Raw genomic sequence first — 17,401 nt, 5'->3', positions numbered from 1 at the left:
AAGATAGTAAGTATTGTTTTATGCTATTTAATTTTTCATTCATTAATACTGATATATAACAATTATTTATATATATATACATACGAGATCTGTAAATAAAGTAATGAGACTAGTTTTTTTTTTTTGGCAGCCAAATTGGCAACACTACAGTAACTAGTAAACATATGGTTACATGAACAGTTGATTTTTTTAGGTATTAATATTTTAAGTCTATTGTTGCCACGTGAGATGTAAACAAACTCTTCGTAAAATAAGTTTTTGTTGGGCGTTACAAAAATGAGTGATACTAATTATGAGCAACATTGTGCAATTAAGTTTTGTGTTAAACTCGATGAGAATGTAACTGAAACGTTTTCAAAATTGAAAAGGGTATATGGAGACAATGCTTTGTCATGAGCCTAAGTTTTTAGGTGGTTTAAAGCATTTTCAGGTGGCCTAAAATCTGTTGCAGATGATCAACGCTCTGGAAGACTGTTAACATCAAAAACTGACGACAATGTTGAGCAAATCAGAGACTTGATACAGTATGACTGGCGATTAACTGTCAGAATGATTGCAGAACAATTGAATTTGAACCGTACCACACCACAATCCATCAAATTTTGACAAATGAATTGGACATGAAAAAAGTTTGTGCAAGATTGGTCCCAAAAAACCTCACTGTTGATCAGAAAAACAACAGGGTGGAAATGTGCCCTGATCTTCTAGGGCGAACTGAAACTGATCCTGATTTTCTAAAAAATGTTATTACTGGTGATGAATCTTGGGTATTTGAGTACAACCCAGAAACAAAACACCAGAGCAAGGAGTGGCACACTCATCAAATCACAAAAAAGCATAAATGAGCAAATGAAAACCATGCTAATTTGTTTCTTCGATAGTGATATGGCATTATCCATAAGGACTTTTTGGTTACAGGACAGACTGTAAATTGATATGTTTACCAAGAAATTCTTGAAAGACTGTGGGAAAGAGCTGCCCACGTGAGACCAGCCATCAAAGATAACTGGATGCTGCATCATAACAACGCACCTTGTCATACTGCACCCTCAAGTAATGAGTATTTTGCAAAGAAAAACATTATTGTATTTCCTCAACCACCTTATTCACCTGACTTGAGTCCCTGCGACTCTTTCCTATTGCCGACTTTAAAAAAACATCTCAAAGAACACAATTTTAGAACAGTAGAAAACATTAAAAAAATGTAACCGACCATCTGAAGTATATAATTATAGTCCATGGATAATAATAGTCCAATTGGATTGTAAATAAAAAGTTTTTCTGAACCAGTCTCATTACTTTATTTACAGACCTTCTGTATATATATATATAAAATATATATGAATAAAACTAATTTAAATTAATTAAGAATAATTTAATGTATTTTGAAAATTTAGATAGAAATTTAACAATAGTTATATATTATTCATAATTTATTTATATCAAAACATTATTTTGTACAATTAATTAAAAGCATTTTAATGAAAATTTAAAAAAAAAGTTCATTTAATATATATTGTTCAACATATATATATATATATATATATTGTTATTAAAGGGAAAAGTTTTGTTATAATTTGCTTTCTTTACCACAAAATATTGAATTATGATTGAATTATTGAATATGAGCTGAATTATGATTTCAGAGGCCATGTTATTAATTCTGCATATAAATATATACAGAATATTTTCAGCTTACTTTCTGCTGAAAATTACTAAACCTTCTATTTGGTTGAACAGTGACATACTTTGGTTATATGAAAAGATAATATATACTTGATATTTGAAAAATAAAATTAAAATTAAAAATTTACTCAAATCGAAAATGAAGAAATATAAAAAAACTATAAAAATATTGAAAGTAAATAACTAAATAAAATTTGACAACTATAGAAAAACCCTCCAATAAAAATTCTAATCATACAACTGAAAAAAAATTTCTATTATAATCTGCATCAAGTGCTAAAACAGATCTAACTGGAAAAAACATAAAAAGGTTTGAATATATTTTACGTAGTATTAAATTATAATTTGTGAAATCCTATGAAATTATCTGAATAAAAAGTAGTATATACATAAAAAGAAAAAATAAACTACAGATTTAAAAACTTAAAACAAAATATCTATTTGATTTCAATTATAAAATTATATATGAATAAATATTTTTAAAAAGCTCATGCATACACAATATAGCACTTAAAACAAATAATTAAACAAATATATAGAACATTACTATAATTCTGAAACAAATAGCTCCAACTGCTTGCAATTACATATAACAGAATGTTAATTTTTAAAAAAAAGTTCAACATTGCAATACTTGGAAAAACAATAAAAACACATTTATCCAATAAATTCAATGTAGATTATGATGTAAAAATAATTTTATTTTTAGCCATCAGATATCATTTTCCTGATGTATGCCTTCTAAGTTTGTCCACCTTGTTCTGTTTTAGGCTATTCTCTCCTAGCTTTTAGCTCTAATATCTTCAGTTGATGTTTTTCCTAATCTACCACACTTTCCCTTTCCTGTATATGGGCACTAGTCCATTTGGCATCCTATCTATCTTCACATGTGCTCATCCATTCTTATTTCTTTAAAATATTATCTTTTCTGCATCCTCAAACCTGTCCCATTTTTTAAGTACTTCTTTATTTGTCTCTCAATATTACTCTCAACAATTATCTTTTCATCCTTCTTTCTGTGTTTCCCATTTTTCCACTATTTCATTATGGTAGTTGTTTTCAGCCATATATCATAACTGAGATTAAAGTTGGTTAAGTAAGCCTGCCTCTGTCTTTCCTAAAATCATTTTGTTTTATTTTTCTGAAAGAATATTAACCAAGCTGATATACAAAATAAAATTTTTTATTGTTTCTTTATATTACATCCAAAAGTTCAGTATGAATTTTATGATTTATGGATGGCCAAAAATGTTGTAAGTATCTTTAAACACTGTTTAAGAAGCGAGTTCTACATCGATCGGAGTTAAACATTTTTTCTCTGACCAGTTCTCAGATTGAGGCAACAAAAATCCCTTCTTTAATTTTTTTGCTTCACATACTTTGTTAATTTCTGTCTTACATACAAGAATCTTTACATACAAAACTGTGAATTATTACATATAAGACTGTCCTTCATAGCTTTTACAATATCTTTTATTAATTCCAGTTTGCGAAGAGGCAGTAAAAATATTTTTCTGATTAGACTAGTGGCTCATAAATGTTTTTTCACCAGGAGTTAAGTTCACAAGTTTCTTCCATTATTTTACTACATAATGCTGATTCCTAGCTCAGCTTCCCATTCACAAAAAAAAAAAACAGTATTTTGAATACCCTAAACGCATACCCAAATTTATTTTTTCAAGTACAATTTTCATGATTTCATATGTTTCTTTCAAAATTTTACATAACAAATTGGTACAGAAGGATATTTGTTACTATTATGAAGAGGAACTTTTAAGCTATACTTGCAGGAATCAATGAAAATATTGAGGAGTGGTTCACTGCTCAGGTTCCACTCCTGAGGATCAAGGTCCTAATTATAACATAAGCTCTCAATATTCATACAGTAAAATGAGTAATTTTCTTCAGCAAAGTACTGAGAAAAATCTTATGAGCTTTGATAGCCCAAAATTTTTGTATTTTTTTTTTTTTAAAGTAATTTCAAACCTTGCAATCTTGCAAGGTCTGTTTAATTATGGAGAAGAGGAGCACCATGCCGTTGAGTGTGTTAAAAAACCAAGGTGTTTAACATGTAAAAGCCCACAGGGAGTTGCAATGCAAAAAAAACCGCGACCCAGAGGAGGACTGGGGGATCGACAACCCTTCAATGAAGCTGATTCAATTGAATCTGAACCATGCAGCTTTGTCACAAAACATTTTGGTGCGAAGTGTTTCAGAGATGGGTGCTGATATAACACTCATCTCTGAGACTTATTGACCCCACTCTTGAACAGGTTGGATAGTATCGTTGGATGGAACTTCTGCTATTTGGGTATGTCTCTCTGTGTGAACATATGTTTGCAAGAACGAAGATCAATGACACCTGTTTCTACAGCTTATATATGTTGCCGAACATAAGCTTGGACAGATATAAGGAGACTATGGCATGTAGCCATATGAGGATGTAGCTGTGCATCGCCCAGCATTGTGGGGCTCTGCCTACACTGATGCACAGGGTAGACTGCTTCTTGAGGCGGCAGCAATTTTGGACCTGGTGTGTCTTAACACTGGGAATGAATTTACTTACCGAAGAGGCATATATGGGTCTATAGTGGGCATCACCTTTGCCACCCCTGCCCTTGCGGCTAAAATTCAAGATTGGTGGGTGTGGAAAGGTTATACAGGGAGTGACCACCAGGCTGTTGTTATGACAATTGACAATGGTAGGATGGAGTATGAAGGGAATGGACCCCTAATTATTCATGGAGGCTCTTGATTTGAGGAAGGTTACCGAGATTACAGTGGCAGAAGAAAAGGTTCAATTATTAGTGGATGTGTTATAGTGAGGGCTTGTGATGATCACCTTCCCTGAAATTGTTACAGGGCTGGTCGTCCACCTGTTTATTGGTGGAATGAGGAGATCTCATAGAAATGCAGTGAATGCCTAATGGCCAGAAGGGAATTCAGCAGACTTATTTCCACTCAGCTAGGGAACATTGTAAGGTACTTTACAAACAGAGAAGGAGGGAGCTACAGAAGCTCATAAGGGACTCCAAGAAGGTTTGCTGGTGCAAACTTATTGAAGAGATTGAAAAGGATCCGTGGGGGAGACTATACAAGATTATTGTTAAGTATGCTGAGACCCTGAGTACCCACTGCTATGGATGTGGAGGCAGCCCAGCACATCATTGATGGATTATTTCCGCATGGAGATGGGGTTCCAGTGACTACCTCAGGTGAGATACTGGATCTACCAATGTTCACGAGGGAAGAATTGATCATGGTGATGGAGCACGTCCCTCGTGACAAGGCCCTTGGTCTTGATGCATTACCAAACCTTGTGATTAAATTGGCAGTCCAAGCTAATATAGATGTATTTCTTGACATTTATAATACCTGTCTATGAGAGGGGGTATTCCCTGAAGCTTGTAAGGCACAGTGTCTTGTGTCTTGTATTGGTCCTGAAACCTGGACTTGATCTGGCGCTTCCATTGTCATATCATCCACTGGCGATAATTAATACATTGGGGAAAATCATGAAGCGTATGCTCCAGCAAAGGCTGGTTTGTGCAGTGGATGATAAAGGTGGTTTCTTGGGAAGACAATATATGGTTTTCAAGCTGGTAGGTCTGCACTTGATGCGGTGGAGGAGGTGATAGGCATGGCTCGGATATACCTTGCAGAGCGTAAAATGTTTGCGTTGGTGGAGTTGGACGTAAGAAACACATTCAATCGTGTTTCTTACGTTGCCATTGTGAATGCTCTCTGGAATCTGCAGGTTCCTGCATATCTGTTAAAATTATTATTGTCTTACTTAAGAGACAGGCAATTAACTTACATGGCGGAGAATGGCACGATTGTTAGGACCATTGATCGGGGTGTGCTTGGATCACAGGGGTTGGTCCTTGGATCAGCCTTATGGAATACGGTATATGATGGAGTACTTCAAATTTCACTTTCGGAGGACGTTGCTGTGGTTGGCTATGCGGATGACATAGTACTCACAATTGATGCTATTACAAAGAGAGAGATTGTGGATAAAATTCAGACTTTATATACAAGGATCAGCACTTGGATGGCTGGAGTTGGCCTTGAGATGGCCCCTGAAAAGACGGAGATTGTACTTATTACCTATAAGAAAGTACGTCAAACACTGTCGCTGGAACTAGCAGGAAGGAAGGTTGATTCCAGAATTGCTATTAAATACCTTGGCATCTGGATTGATGCCCGATTAAGGTATGAAGTCAATGTTATGGAAAGTTGTGAGAGAGTGAAGAGGACTATGCGTGCAGTTGCCATCTTACTTCCGAACACCAGGGGGCCTGGAGAACTCAGGAGGAGGTTATTAACAAGTGTGGTGTATTCTTTCCTCTTATATGGGGCAGAGATCTGCCCCATATAAGAGATGTTCTGAGGTATAAAAGGTATATGGAAATACTTGCTGTGCTGCATAGGAGATGCTGCCTCCAGATTTTGGCAGCTTATCGTATGACCTCAAGAGAGGCTGCAGAGGTGCTGGCTCATGTTATGCCAATTGACCTGCTAATTGATCACAGAAGGAAGTGTAGAGAATTAAGGATGCTTCCTTCTTCGGAGAAGAAGAGATTGATTGTGGCCAATATACAACAGTTGATGAATACTTGGCAAAAACGGTGGGATGTGGGAGAGAAAGGTCGGTGGACTTACCGTCTGATTGGGAATGTAAGGAGTTGATGCAGTAGGACTCATGGATCAGTTGATTATAGTCTTTCACAATTCCTGGCTGGACTTAGTGGTTACAGATCATATCTGTTTAGGTTCGATCTTGACCATTCAGACTGCTGTCTGGCCTGCGATGTTGAGGAAACTCTGTACTATGTCTTTTTCTGTTGTACGAATAACTTGTTCTGTTTTAAGAATAATGGAGGTGCATGCTGGATGCCCTGGGTCAAATAGACATCTTCAGACCTGAGGACTTTCAGCAGATAATGCTTCAGGCTATGAAGCGTGGACTGTTATTGCAAATTATAATTGAAAAGTTTTAGAAGTACTCAGTAAATCAGAAAAACCTCATAGGAGATGGCGAGCATTGGCACGGCCTGCAAGAGAATGAGGCGTTGAAAGGTGCCGGGTTGGACAGGTCTGCAGCTGAGTGCCTTGGGGGGGGGTCACTTTAGTGCGATGAGGCTGTGGACACTCCACTCCCGGTGCCTGAGGGCGTTGCTTACGTTTTTAATGATTATGGCTGAGAGTCGCGCGGGTAAGTGATAAGTGGTAAGTAGTTGAGTTGCATGTGTGTGTTAGTTAGTGCGTGGGTTGTGTGTTTTGTGTACTCTGGGTGAGATTGTGAAAATTTAATTTACTTTTGAGTGTACTTTGGTGGATAAGTTATGTCTTGTGACCATGTCTTCTTGACTCTGGTGCACTTGTCTTGTGTTGGCTTGATTGTATGAATGTATAAATGTGTGTGGTACATCGTAGTACCAGTTAGGTGTTTTTTTTTGTCTGAATGTTTTTCTCTTTAGGTATTCTTATAGTGGTTTGGTATGGATGATGTTTGCTAGTGGAGACCTAATGTGCGTGTGGGCGCTTACCCCCTTCCTGAAGTAATGCTTTATTAGCGGTTTCCCAGAAGGTGGGGTCGCCAGGGGTGGAGGTTTAGTCAGTAGTGTGAAATACATACGCACTTTCTGTAATAGCTTGCAGAGCCTATTAGCGAGTCCAACACTGCTTCAGCACTCGTAAATTGGGTTCCTCCACCTCAAAAAAAACTTTGCAATCTTGAGCCTAAAATTTCAGCTTCATTTTTTAATAAGTTTAAATCTTTTACCACATTATTTAGCTCTCATTGTGATATAAGATGTGCCTCAATGAATTGTAATTCAACGTTTTTTTTGTTTTTTTTTTCCTTTCCACAGGAGCTTAAATCATGATTGTCTTCTATAATGAGTGCTTCTTTATCACTATTCATTACAAAACAAGTTTTCAGGAACCTTGAGAACTGGAATGGATTTATTGTGAGGTACAGATCTGAGTGCAGATGTCAATGAAGAATAGAATACAGGCTTTTAGAAATTCCAGACACATTATTTAAACAGAAATAACAATCAGTCAAGTGATCTTTTTATTCGCCCCAAAACATAGGGACACCAAATGACAAGGTCTTTTATGTTTTCTTTTAAGATGACTGCACAGTTATAGTTTGTACTACATGACTGCACTACAAATAATAGGAAGAGTCTTATACAGATCATCGATTTTAGAATCAAAATACAGTTTATAACCTTTTTTAAATTAAAGGTATAATTTTTTTGTGATATTTTATTGTGAATTCACCATTCACATAACAAAGACTGTTCAAATCATTTACACACCTACGTGATATTATGAGACTTTACTGTTCACTCACTTATTCCAGAGGCTCATCTTTCATGTACAATGATGCTACATGTTAAAAACGCTGTTAAAATTATAATCGAAGAGGTGGTTGCAAGAAGGACATGAGTTACGAAATATAAGTTTTGAGAAAAAGAACTTAAAAGTTTTCCAGTCCATATAACTTTTTAATTGTTTTGTAAAAGAAAAAAGGCAACTATATTAAAAATACTACATATATTTTGCTATTTAACAGAATTTTAAGAAAATTCTGCATACGGTCTGCTTGCATAATTGGTTTTACAAACAATAAAATTACCATTTTATAATTCAGTTTTTTATTTGTTTAGTAAATAAGCAAAACACAATTTGAAAGTAAAATTCTACTCATTTATTTAACTGAGTATTTAATAAAAATTGTATTTAACTATGTCAAATATAAATAAAATTACAAAATAATGGAAAAAATCCTTTTTTTGTATCATAAAAAATAATATTTAAAATGTTCAAACATTAATAAAATAATCACAAAATACCATTACCTTTTTTTTTTTTTTGTTTTTGTTTAACCTCCGGGCCGCAGTTAATCATTACTGTACAGATGAATGATTTGTAGCGTGTGTGAAAAATGCCATGCCTGACCGGGATTCGAACCCCGGGACCTCCGGGTGAAGGGCCGGCCGAGACGCTATCACTAAAATATCATTACCTGCATCATCGTATCCTCACCAAACTGATTCTGAAGTGCTTTGATGTAATTGTGGTTAATATAATATTATTTACTTCACTTTCTGCTTCTTCAGGTTCAGTTGATTCTGAGTAACTGTTTGCTGCCTGTTAGCTGTCAGTCTCCAGCAGTTCTGAGAACCATATCTTATGTTTTTCTTCCGTAAACCTAACAGACTTCTAACATCTCTTTCTTTTGCTTCTTTAATTTTATTTCTTTTTGCAGGCAGCAAAGTCAATAAAAAATAATTATCAAAGTTAACATTCTTCTTTAATATAATGAATGGTGTATAATTTCCATTATATGATGTTGATGTCATGACTACTCCAGAAGTACTGTAAACTATTCTCAAATAGGACTGGATGGAAAATACATACTCCTTTGAAAGTGGTTTCAGGAGTGTAAACTGTTTTAAGGCTTCTCCCCACTGTTTTAGAATGCTTGTGGTAGAACAATCAGCTACAGTGAAAGATTATCTAATTAGTGATAAATATTCATCGCCGGTATAAACATTTTCAACTCTATTTATTTTTTTCACATAAACACCAAAATTTTGATCATTTTGACAGTAGCTGTGTTTACAGTTTGGAAAAATGTGTGTTAGCTTACTTTAAAATACCAAGCCAAAAATATGCAGAAGTGAGTCATTGTTACATTTTTATTTAGTCCTCCAACATTGTCTGAAAAAAATACTATTTCAGAAAAGTTACAGTCACTCAATCTTTTCACAATAAAATCATACAAACATATAGCCACAGTGAATGATATAATTTCATGATAATTTCTGGATAAAAATACATAATGGAAGAGTCATTGTTATGGCAATGTACATTAAAAATAATTAACCATAATAATTGTTTATAAAATTGTGAATTAACGCTTAGTCTTGGTAAAGCCAAATTCTGACCGTAGTCAAACTCCAAAACTAATTGCAGAGAATTTATTTATTTACATTTTGTAAGAATTTCTTTCTTTAATGTTTTATAAAGTTTACTCTTCTTTTGTGATACAGACGTTTTGTTTGTTATTGGGGGTTTCTTCTAGCTCCTTCTCTATAAAGAAACAAAAATCACTCACATCTGTACATGATGTTTAAATGTGTAATGAATGTATGAATGTGAAAATTTTTATTGTACATTGCTTCATTTGTACTTCTTTTTAGTTTTTGATAATACTTTTTAAAGATATGAAATAAGATTTTAGTATTTAACGATGGATTTTCAAAGTACAGTGTTTTAAATTTTCATTTATCTTTATTAATAAATCTTTTTTTACCTGGTTTTACTCCTTATACAAAACCTTCATTGGCTTCACTCAATCTAGAATCATTGTCACTCATTTCTAACCACTTTTATAACAAAAAGTATTATTATTAAAATACTTTTTGTACTTGCAAGGCACAATTATGCAGGTTATGATGACAACCAATTATTTGTTGAATTTGATGCCAACATTATTAGTCTTAAAAAATTGATTTCAGATCAAATAATTAGAAAAAAATAAATTAGTTATTTTCCCTACCTTAATTTATGCAAAAAATGCATCTATAAGCATATTTTATTTTTATCATAACTTATTCAATGTTTAACATAAAATAATGTCATTTACACCATTTTAAAGAGAACAAGGTAGAGAATCTTTTACAATGATTGATGCAAAAAGGGCGGCCACCTCCCCAATTTAAACAGAAAAACAGATCTCATTTAAAAATTGTTATCATATTTGTATAAGGGCTGTCATTCGGTGTGTTATAAAACTTAGACATCACATGGACCATTTTCTTGAAAATACAAGAAAAGATTTTTTTATTTAAAATAAAAAATATTTTTACAAATTTTAATTATTTTTTTAGAAAATGTGGGATAATTTCTTTGAATAAAATTCCAAAAATCGATTTTATAGTTATGATTTTACTTGTAACTGAATTTTATGGCTATTGATATCTTTCATATTTATTGCAAAAATTGTATAACAGTAACATATCTGTTAATTAGCTCTTTATGTTTCAGATTATTTTTCATCCTTTTATGATGAAATGAGTAGTTATGTGTCAAGTGGCATTATTAGTGAAACTCTGCAAAATTTTATTGACAGTTTTGCATTACCAGAATCAGTACAAGAAGGAGACTTAAGTGGTCTTTCTGACTTTTCAAAGAACAGCCTCTGCATGATATGTGACTTGGGAATAAGCAATGTGCTTACTGCATATTATTATGGATTACCAGGAAGTTTTGTTGAAAAAATTGCAATTTCAATTTGCCAGCTATTCAGACTTCAATCACCAGATGTTTGTGAAGGACTTATTCATTTGAATCTGGTAATATTTCAGTTCAATTACATTATTTTAACAATTAAAAAAAATTTTTATTCATTAAATCTAGGGAAACAGAAACATTCTAAACATCCTAAGTTACTTCAACTGTACATTACATGTTTTTTTAAAAATATAACATTCCTCTCAGTGTAATTGTTCACACGAAGTCTGGGTTTTCACTTGTCAAGTATACTACACACATAAGACTCAACATACAAACTGCAAAGCACCCAACTACATATGAACTGCAAAGCAGTTTTTGATTGTTGGGTGTTGGTAGCGGTTGGTGAACTTCAATTCGTTACCACTTCTTATCTGTTTTTCTCTCATTATACTGAACAGTTTTGGACATGTGTGATGCATTAAGTTCGAACTGTAACTGTGTGGATGGACCAGTGTGAACGGTGTGCGTGTGTGAGTTTTTTATGCATGTAGTTTAATTATGTTTGTACATTGAAGTACCATGTATACTTTTGATTAATAGCTGTTCTTTATATTTTTCCTGTGTGGTTATCAGAGGTCAAGGATAGAGATTTTGGTTATCTCTAACGACAAATTTTCAGCCGAGTAAAATTTTTATTCACTTTAGAGTTCAACATTTATTGTGCCGACAAGTAGTGCTGAACTGCAAATCTAGAATCATATCTCTTTCTTTCTACGAATTCACGGCTTAATTACTGAGAGGATGGAGGAAAACCCAAGAGCTTTTAAAGATCGCTGGAGAGGGACAGTAGGCTTTCTTCAGCGATAGATCTTGAAGAAGGATGTCCTTCCGTTGATCAGATGTTATAACAACGACAGTCGGAAATTGATAAGATGGGGGATCGATGTGAAATGGGCTTTGAGAGCCTTGAGGAAGTATTCAAAAAGATGTTCAGGGAAGTTAAAAGTCTCAAGATGCTTATTAAATTGAACCCAAATATTAAGAGGGACATTAAGGAATTCAACACCTACCTCAAAAACAGAAGAAGAGAGGATGCAGGGTGTAATTACTGTAGATTAAATGACACATTTGGCCACACATTCTTTGAGTGTTCCAGGTGGGCTGAAGCACTTGAAGTGATTTCAGTACACTGAAATCACTGGAAGGCTTTGTCCAGCAAACCTCCTGGATTACAGACCAGGAGGTTATAAACCTTCCTGGATTACTTGAGAGTGAAATTTATTGGAAGGCAATTGTTATCATGACCCAGGCCATTTTTAAAGCAAAAATGGCTGAAGAGACCTACCAATAATGAATGCTACTAGGCTGAATGGGAATAAGACAGCCTAGGCAAGTAGGTAGCTAGGGACCCTTAGGTGGCAATACTATTGAGATGTCCAGGACTCTCTGAACCACTCACTGAACCCTGCAGGAAGTACACCATGCTCCTGAATTATGCTGAAAGGCAGGTATCAGGGCATGTTGGACCAGTGGAGGAGTTTCAGTCTGTCAGAGTCCAACACTGCTATCTGTGTGGCAGGCGGCAGCAGGATGAGCTTTTCCCTCTGACAGAAAAAAAAACTGTAAAGCAGCCTAAGGGCATAATTATTTTTATGATTGAGGTAAGGAGGTAGAGTAGTTAAAAATAAAATCAGTTTAGTAATAGTGAACAGTAATGAGTTGTAAAATTATAGGCTAGAGAGATTTGAAATGTGTGGTAGCGTCTCGGCCTTTCACTAAGAGGTTCCAGGTTCAAATCCCAGCCCAGCAAGGCATTTTGATATATTATAAAATTGACATTTCATCTCATTCTCTGAAGCAATACCTAACTAACAGTGGTCTCAGAGGCTAAAAAAAAATAAGATTTGTAATAGTGATTGTTTGGTGTCATATAAATTCACATGCGCGTGTGCGTACACACACACACATACACCACATTCATATACACATACACAAAACAAGTTTAATAACAGATTGCTGGTTTTAATTTGATTTTTTAATACTTAAAAAAAAAAATGAATGGTTGATTGAAGAATGAAATGAACATTGCTAATCATAGAAATGGACAATAATTGAAGCAAAGAGAAAGAAACAGATGTGCCAACAATCAAAACTACTGCTAAATTAGTTGTGTTTGTAATTCATATAATTGAATATTATATTTTAAATTCTATTAATATAAATCATCTAGTACAAAAATATTGAGATAAGACATGTCTTACCTTAATTTTACCATGAAAGTATTTTCGTGAGATCCTGCATCCTCAGTCATGATTGAAATATTTAATTAAACTTCATTGAGTTTCATGGAAGTACTTTCATGGTAAAATGAATATTAATAGAATTTAAAATATAATTTAACAGTACAGAGGAATAATATGAATCTTAAAAAGATTAATTTCTGTAAAATAATTGAATATATATATATATAAAATTATGTATGTATTAATTCAGTAATTGTTCTGCATAGGTTAATAGTATTGTAGCTCCCCTAACAAATTAATTTAAAGGGAAATGAATGTTACTGATAATACCAAAATTTGTTGCTCTTCTCAGTATAATTACATATTGGTTTAATGAAAGCAATAACTTTTTTCAGGATGTAATACTACACATTGCAGATGTAATGGAAAATATGACTTCACTGCAGTTTTGTGGCACAGTCCTAGAAACACTTCAGTGTTATGGACCTCAACCAGTGGTTGAATGGGAAGTAGATATATCCACCATTAACAAAATCAAAGTATCCAACCTAGAGAGAAATTATATTGTCAGTATCTGTGCATCTTTATATATTTATATTGCATATTACTTAAATTTCTTTATAATGTACTTGATTAAAGAGAGTCAGAAGTTCTATAAATTATAAATTTTTAGATATTAAGCTTAAAACAGAAAGTCATTTAATTTATTCAAAACCAGTGTAATTAACTTCATTGTCCCGAAACAATTATCAATGAAGTATTTTCTTCCTTAAATGGAATGTTGCCGACAAGGAAGCTTAAGATATACTTTCATGCTTGCAACATGATTTTATCGATCAATAATATTATACTTTAATGTAATGTTTTCCTTATTTTATGAAAGAATGATAGAATGCCCCACAATAGTAAGAAATATATTATGAAAAATTACTAAAAGAAGTAATTAACAATGATAGTATAAATAAAATTAATGTTGCCTATGTGGTCTCCAACATTGACTCAAAACATAAAATTAACATTTAAATTTACTTCTATTGCCAACTTAAAGAGGAAAATAGTGTTGAATTTAACAAATATCTAACTCAATTTATTAAAAAAAAAATTATATACACATGAGAAAACGAAGGAAATTACACTGAGTTGCAAAAATTCAATTATTTTTTTTTACAATGACTAAAAACTATTTTTTTAGAAATTTATTAAATAATGTAAAATAATAATTAAATTATATTATAAAAAAAAAATTACAAAATTTAATTAAATTCTTAGTTAGACGTAAAGAAATTTCATGTTTTTGTCAATTGTATTTTTTTGCATTTTTTTAAATAATATATTTTTGTATTTTATATCTACTAAAATTAAAGGATTTAATATCTCTATATCAGTGTTTCTTAACCTTTTAAGTGAGCCGCACCCCTTTGAATCTGAAAAAAGGTCTCCGCACCCCATTGAAAAATACATTTCGATTTTTAGGTTTAGAAAAACACATTTTTTGTGAAATTTATTGTTTATTTTTTAAAAATGTAAATTTTTTATAACAATATTATTTTTCTTAATGACTAGACAAAAAACAATTGGTTGATGTCATCGAAAATTCAAATACATACTTTTCAAATATTGCAAAAATAATATATGTATTTTGTTAGAGGCTTCTCCCGCACCCCCAAAAATACCTTCCCGCACCCCCAGGGGTGCGGGTACCCCCAGTTAAGAATCACTGCTCTATATCAATATATATAATGCAAGCCAAAAATACACTACTTAACATATGATTAGACAATCTATTAATTGTTATATCATAAATAAATCTATATAAAATTAATTTGCTTTAAGTTATATTTATAAGGTTTTAATTCTTACTTTTTTTATAGAACTACACAACTGAGTAATCATAATGTTTTGCACTGTGGTTTCAGATTATTAATCTTTTTTTTTTTGTACTCAGAAGTACTTGTAATTAGGATGTAGTTAAAAAATACATTTGACTGGAACTGTGTTCATTAATTCAGGTGTATGTGTGCATTTTATGTATACATATATATTAATTGAACATTCAAATAATTCATCAATAGACCACTGTGATAATAAAATTTAATATTATTTGAAATATAAACCACTAAAATACAGTCTTTAGGTAAGTTAAACTTACCATATAAATCCTCAGTAACTACTTTAATTTTTCTTTTAAAAGATTAAATCATTCAGTACTGGACATATACACTCTTATATTAATCAAAATATAAAACGTAATTTCAAATAAAATAATAAAAAATTAAAAGAATATGTTTTAATGTAATAGGTATAGAATTTAATACCAACGGAAGTGCAGGATACCCGAAAACATGTCTAATTACTGTTTTGTAGTTTATGTTTCATATAATATATACAGAGTAACTACAAATAGTACGGCTATCTCTCAGGAAATGGTTGTACAGCCAAAAATAAGAAAAACAAATTAATTAAATATAGGCCTGAAAACGGTTCGTTAGCGAGTTTCGGCTCGTGAAACATTTAGCCCTGCTTTCAGCTCCCAATGTGAAATTAAACCATACTGAAATTCTTGGGGTGTAAATCGAAGGGTAAATTTGGTGCTTTCTTATGAATTTTTAACTAGAAATTGAATAAAACTGTCCCCTTCTCTTTCACTTAGGTTTAAAAAAAAACCGGATAAAACTCGAAACATGAAAGTGATCGACAACGAAGCCTTGACAGCGATTTGACAACCCAAGAATTTTAATACGTTTTAATTTCACAGAGGGAGCGAAAGCAGAGCTAAATGTTTTGCAAAATTCGTCAATGAACCGTTTTGTGACGCATGTTTATACAAATTTTTTCTTTTCGTTATAAATTATCTTCCGAGAGATAGCCGAGCGGAGGGGAAAAGAGGAAGTGGTAAAGGGAAATAAGGGAAAGAGAGATGGGGGAAGGAAAGGAAAGGGGATGATGAAGGGGGAATAGGGGAAAGGAAAGAGTAACTGGGGAAAGGGAAAATGGTAAAATGAAAATGGCAAAGGGAAAGGGAGTAAGATTAAAAGGTAAAAAGGGAAAGGTTACATTTTGTGATGTTCCATAATGTTCATTTTGTTAATGTTTTATCAAACTTTCAATTGTGTTCATTTAAACTATATTTATATATAGACCCGCTCTGCTAGTAACTAATATTCTTTTGAACTTTGTAGTCCTACAAAACTACAAAATAAAAACATTAAATTTTACAAAAAAATACATATATAAATAAAGTGTTAAAGAAACGTGAATAAAAGTATTATAATTATAATCATTATTAAATTTATTATTAAAAAATTATGAATCATTTATGAAAAAATTATGAATTATGAATGAATAATTATGAAATTATGGATATCTTTGCACAAAGATATTAAGTTCATAGTGTAATAAACATAAAATTAAATTAATTAATTAAAACGTTAATTTGTACTATATTTTATAAACATAAAACAGAAAATGATTTCATAGAAAATAAATTATAGTATAATAAATAAATAACAGATGAAATAAATAACTATTAATTAAATGACAAATTTAAATAAATAAATAATAGCAAAAATAAATGAATATGGTAGAATAAACAATAATAAAAAAAAAATAGAAAATAATAAATGTAAGCAATATCATTTGACGTTTTACTTTTGCAACAACAGTAGAAAGTTGTTTCACATGCTGGGTTATAGGAGTGGTGTAGAGGTGGCAAGTAGAGGTAGCTTGTAGGGACAACTCTCCTTTTGATTTTACATACACTATAAATGTATTATATGAACTTTTATGCATTCACTACATCTTTGAAACTATGACCCACTGGTTCTACATAGAACCTTTTTGCAGAGGTATATTTTAAATATTCCTGGCCACAGTTTTTGGTTAGCATGTTCTGTGAGTGATGGGTGTTACATTGGGAGGTGATTTGTTTTAGATACATTGCAGATTGCAAAATCTGCAATACGTAAAAGTACTACAAGTTTCTCCAAGCAAATAAAAAAATGATCAGAAAAATTCCCTTTGACTAAAGGAATGATGATTGGCCCCCTTTGAACAGAATAATTAAAGGAATGTTTTTTTTTATTAACTTTGCCTTTCTGAGACAACTAAAATCGTAATATATTCAATTATAGGTTTAATTTAATGTATTTGTGTTAGCCTTCCCTGTTTTCATTTTTAGAAAGATTTTCATTTGATTTTCATTTTTAGAAGATTAA

At 32.4% G+C, this 17,401-nt stretch overlaps 1 protein-coding gene across 1 annotated transcript in view; it reads left to right on the top strand.

Annotated features, from left to right (window-relative positions):
- Positions 1–6,093: 6,093 nt before the first annotated feature.
- Positions 6,094–17,401, top strand: part of LOC142317497 (sphingomyelin phosphodiesterase-like) — a 71,511-nt gene continuing 60,203 nt past the window's right edge. The window contains exons 1-3 of the mRNA XM_075354058.1: positions 6,094–6,337; positions 10,756–11,063; positions 13,583–13,726. Coding sequence (XP_075210173.1) covers positions 6,094–6,337; positions 10,756–11,063; positions 13,583–13,726 — 696 coding nt within the window. The remainder of the gene's footprint in view (positions 6,338–10,755; positions 11,064–13,582; positions 13,727–17,401) is intronic.

This window comes from Lycorma delicatula, chromosome 1 (genome assembly GCF_047948215.1).
Source record: "Lycorma delicatula isolate Av1 chromosome 1, ASM4794821v1, whole genome shotgun sequence".
Lineage (NCBI taxonomy): Eukaryota > Metazoa > Arthropoda > Insecta > Hemiptera > Fulgoridae > Lycorma > Lycorma delicatula.
Note: the sequence above shows the minus strand (reverse complement) of the source record. Positions and strands in the feature narration are given on the sequence as shown.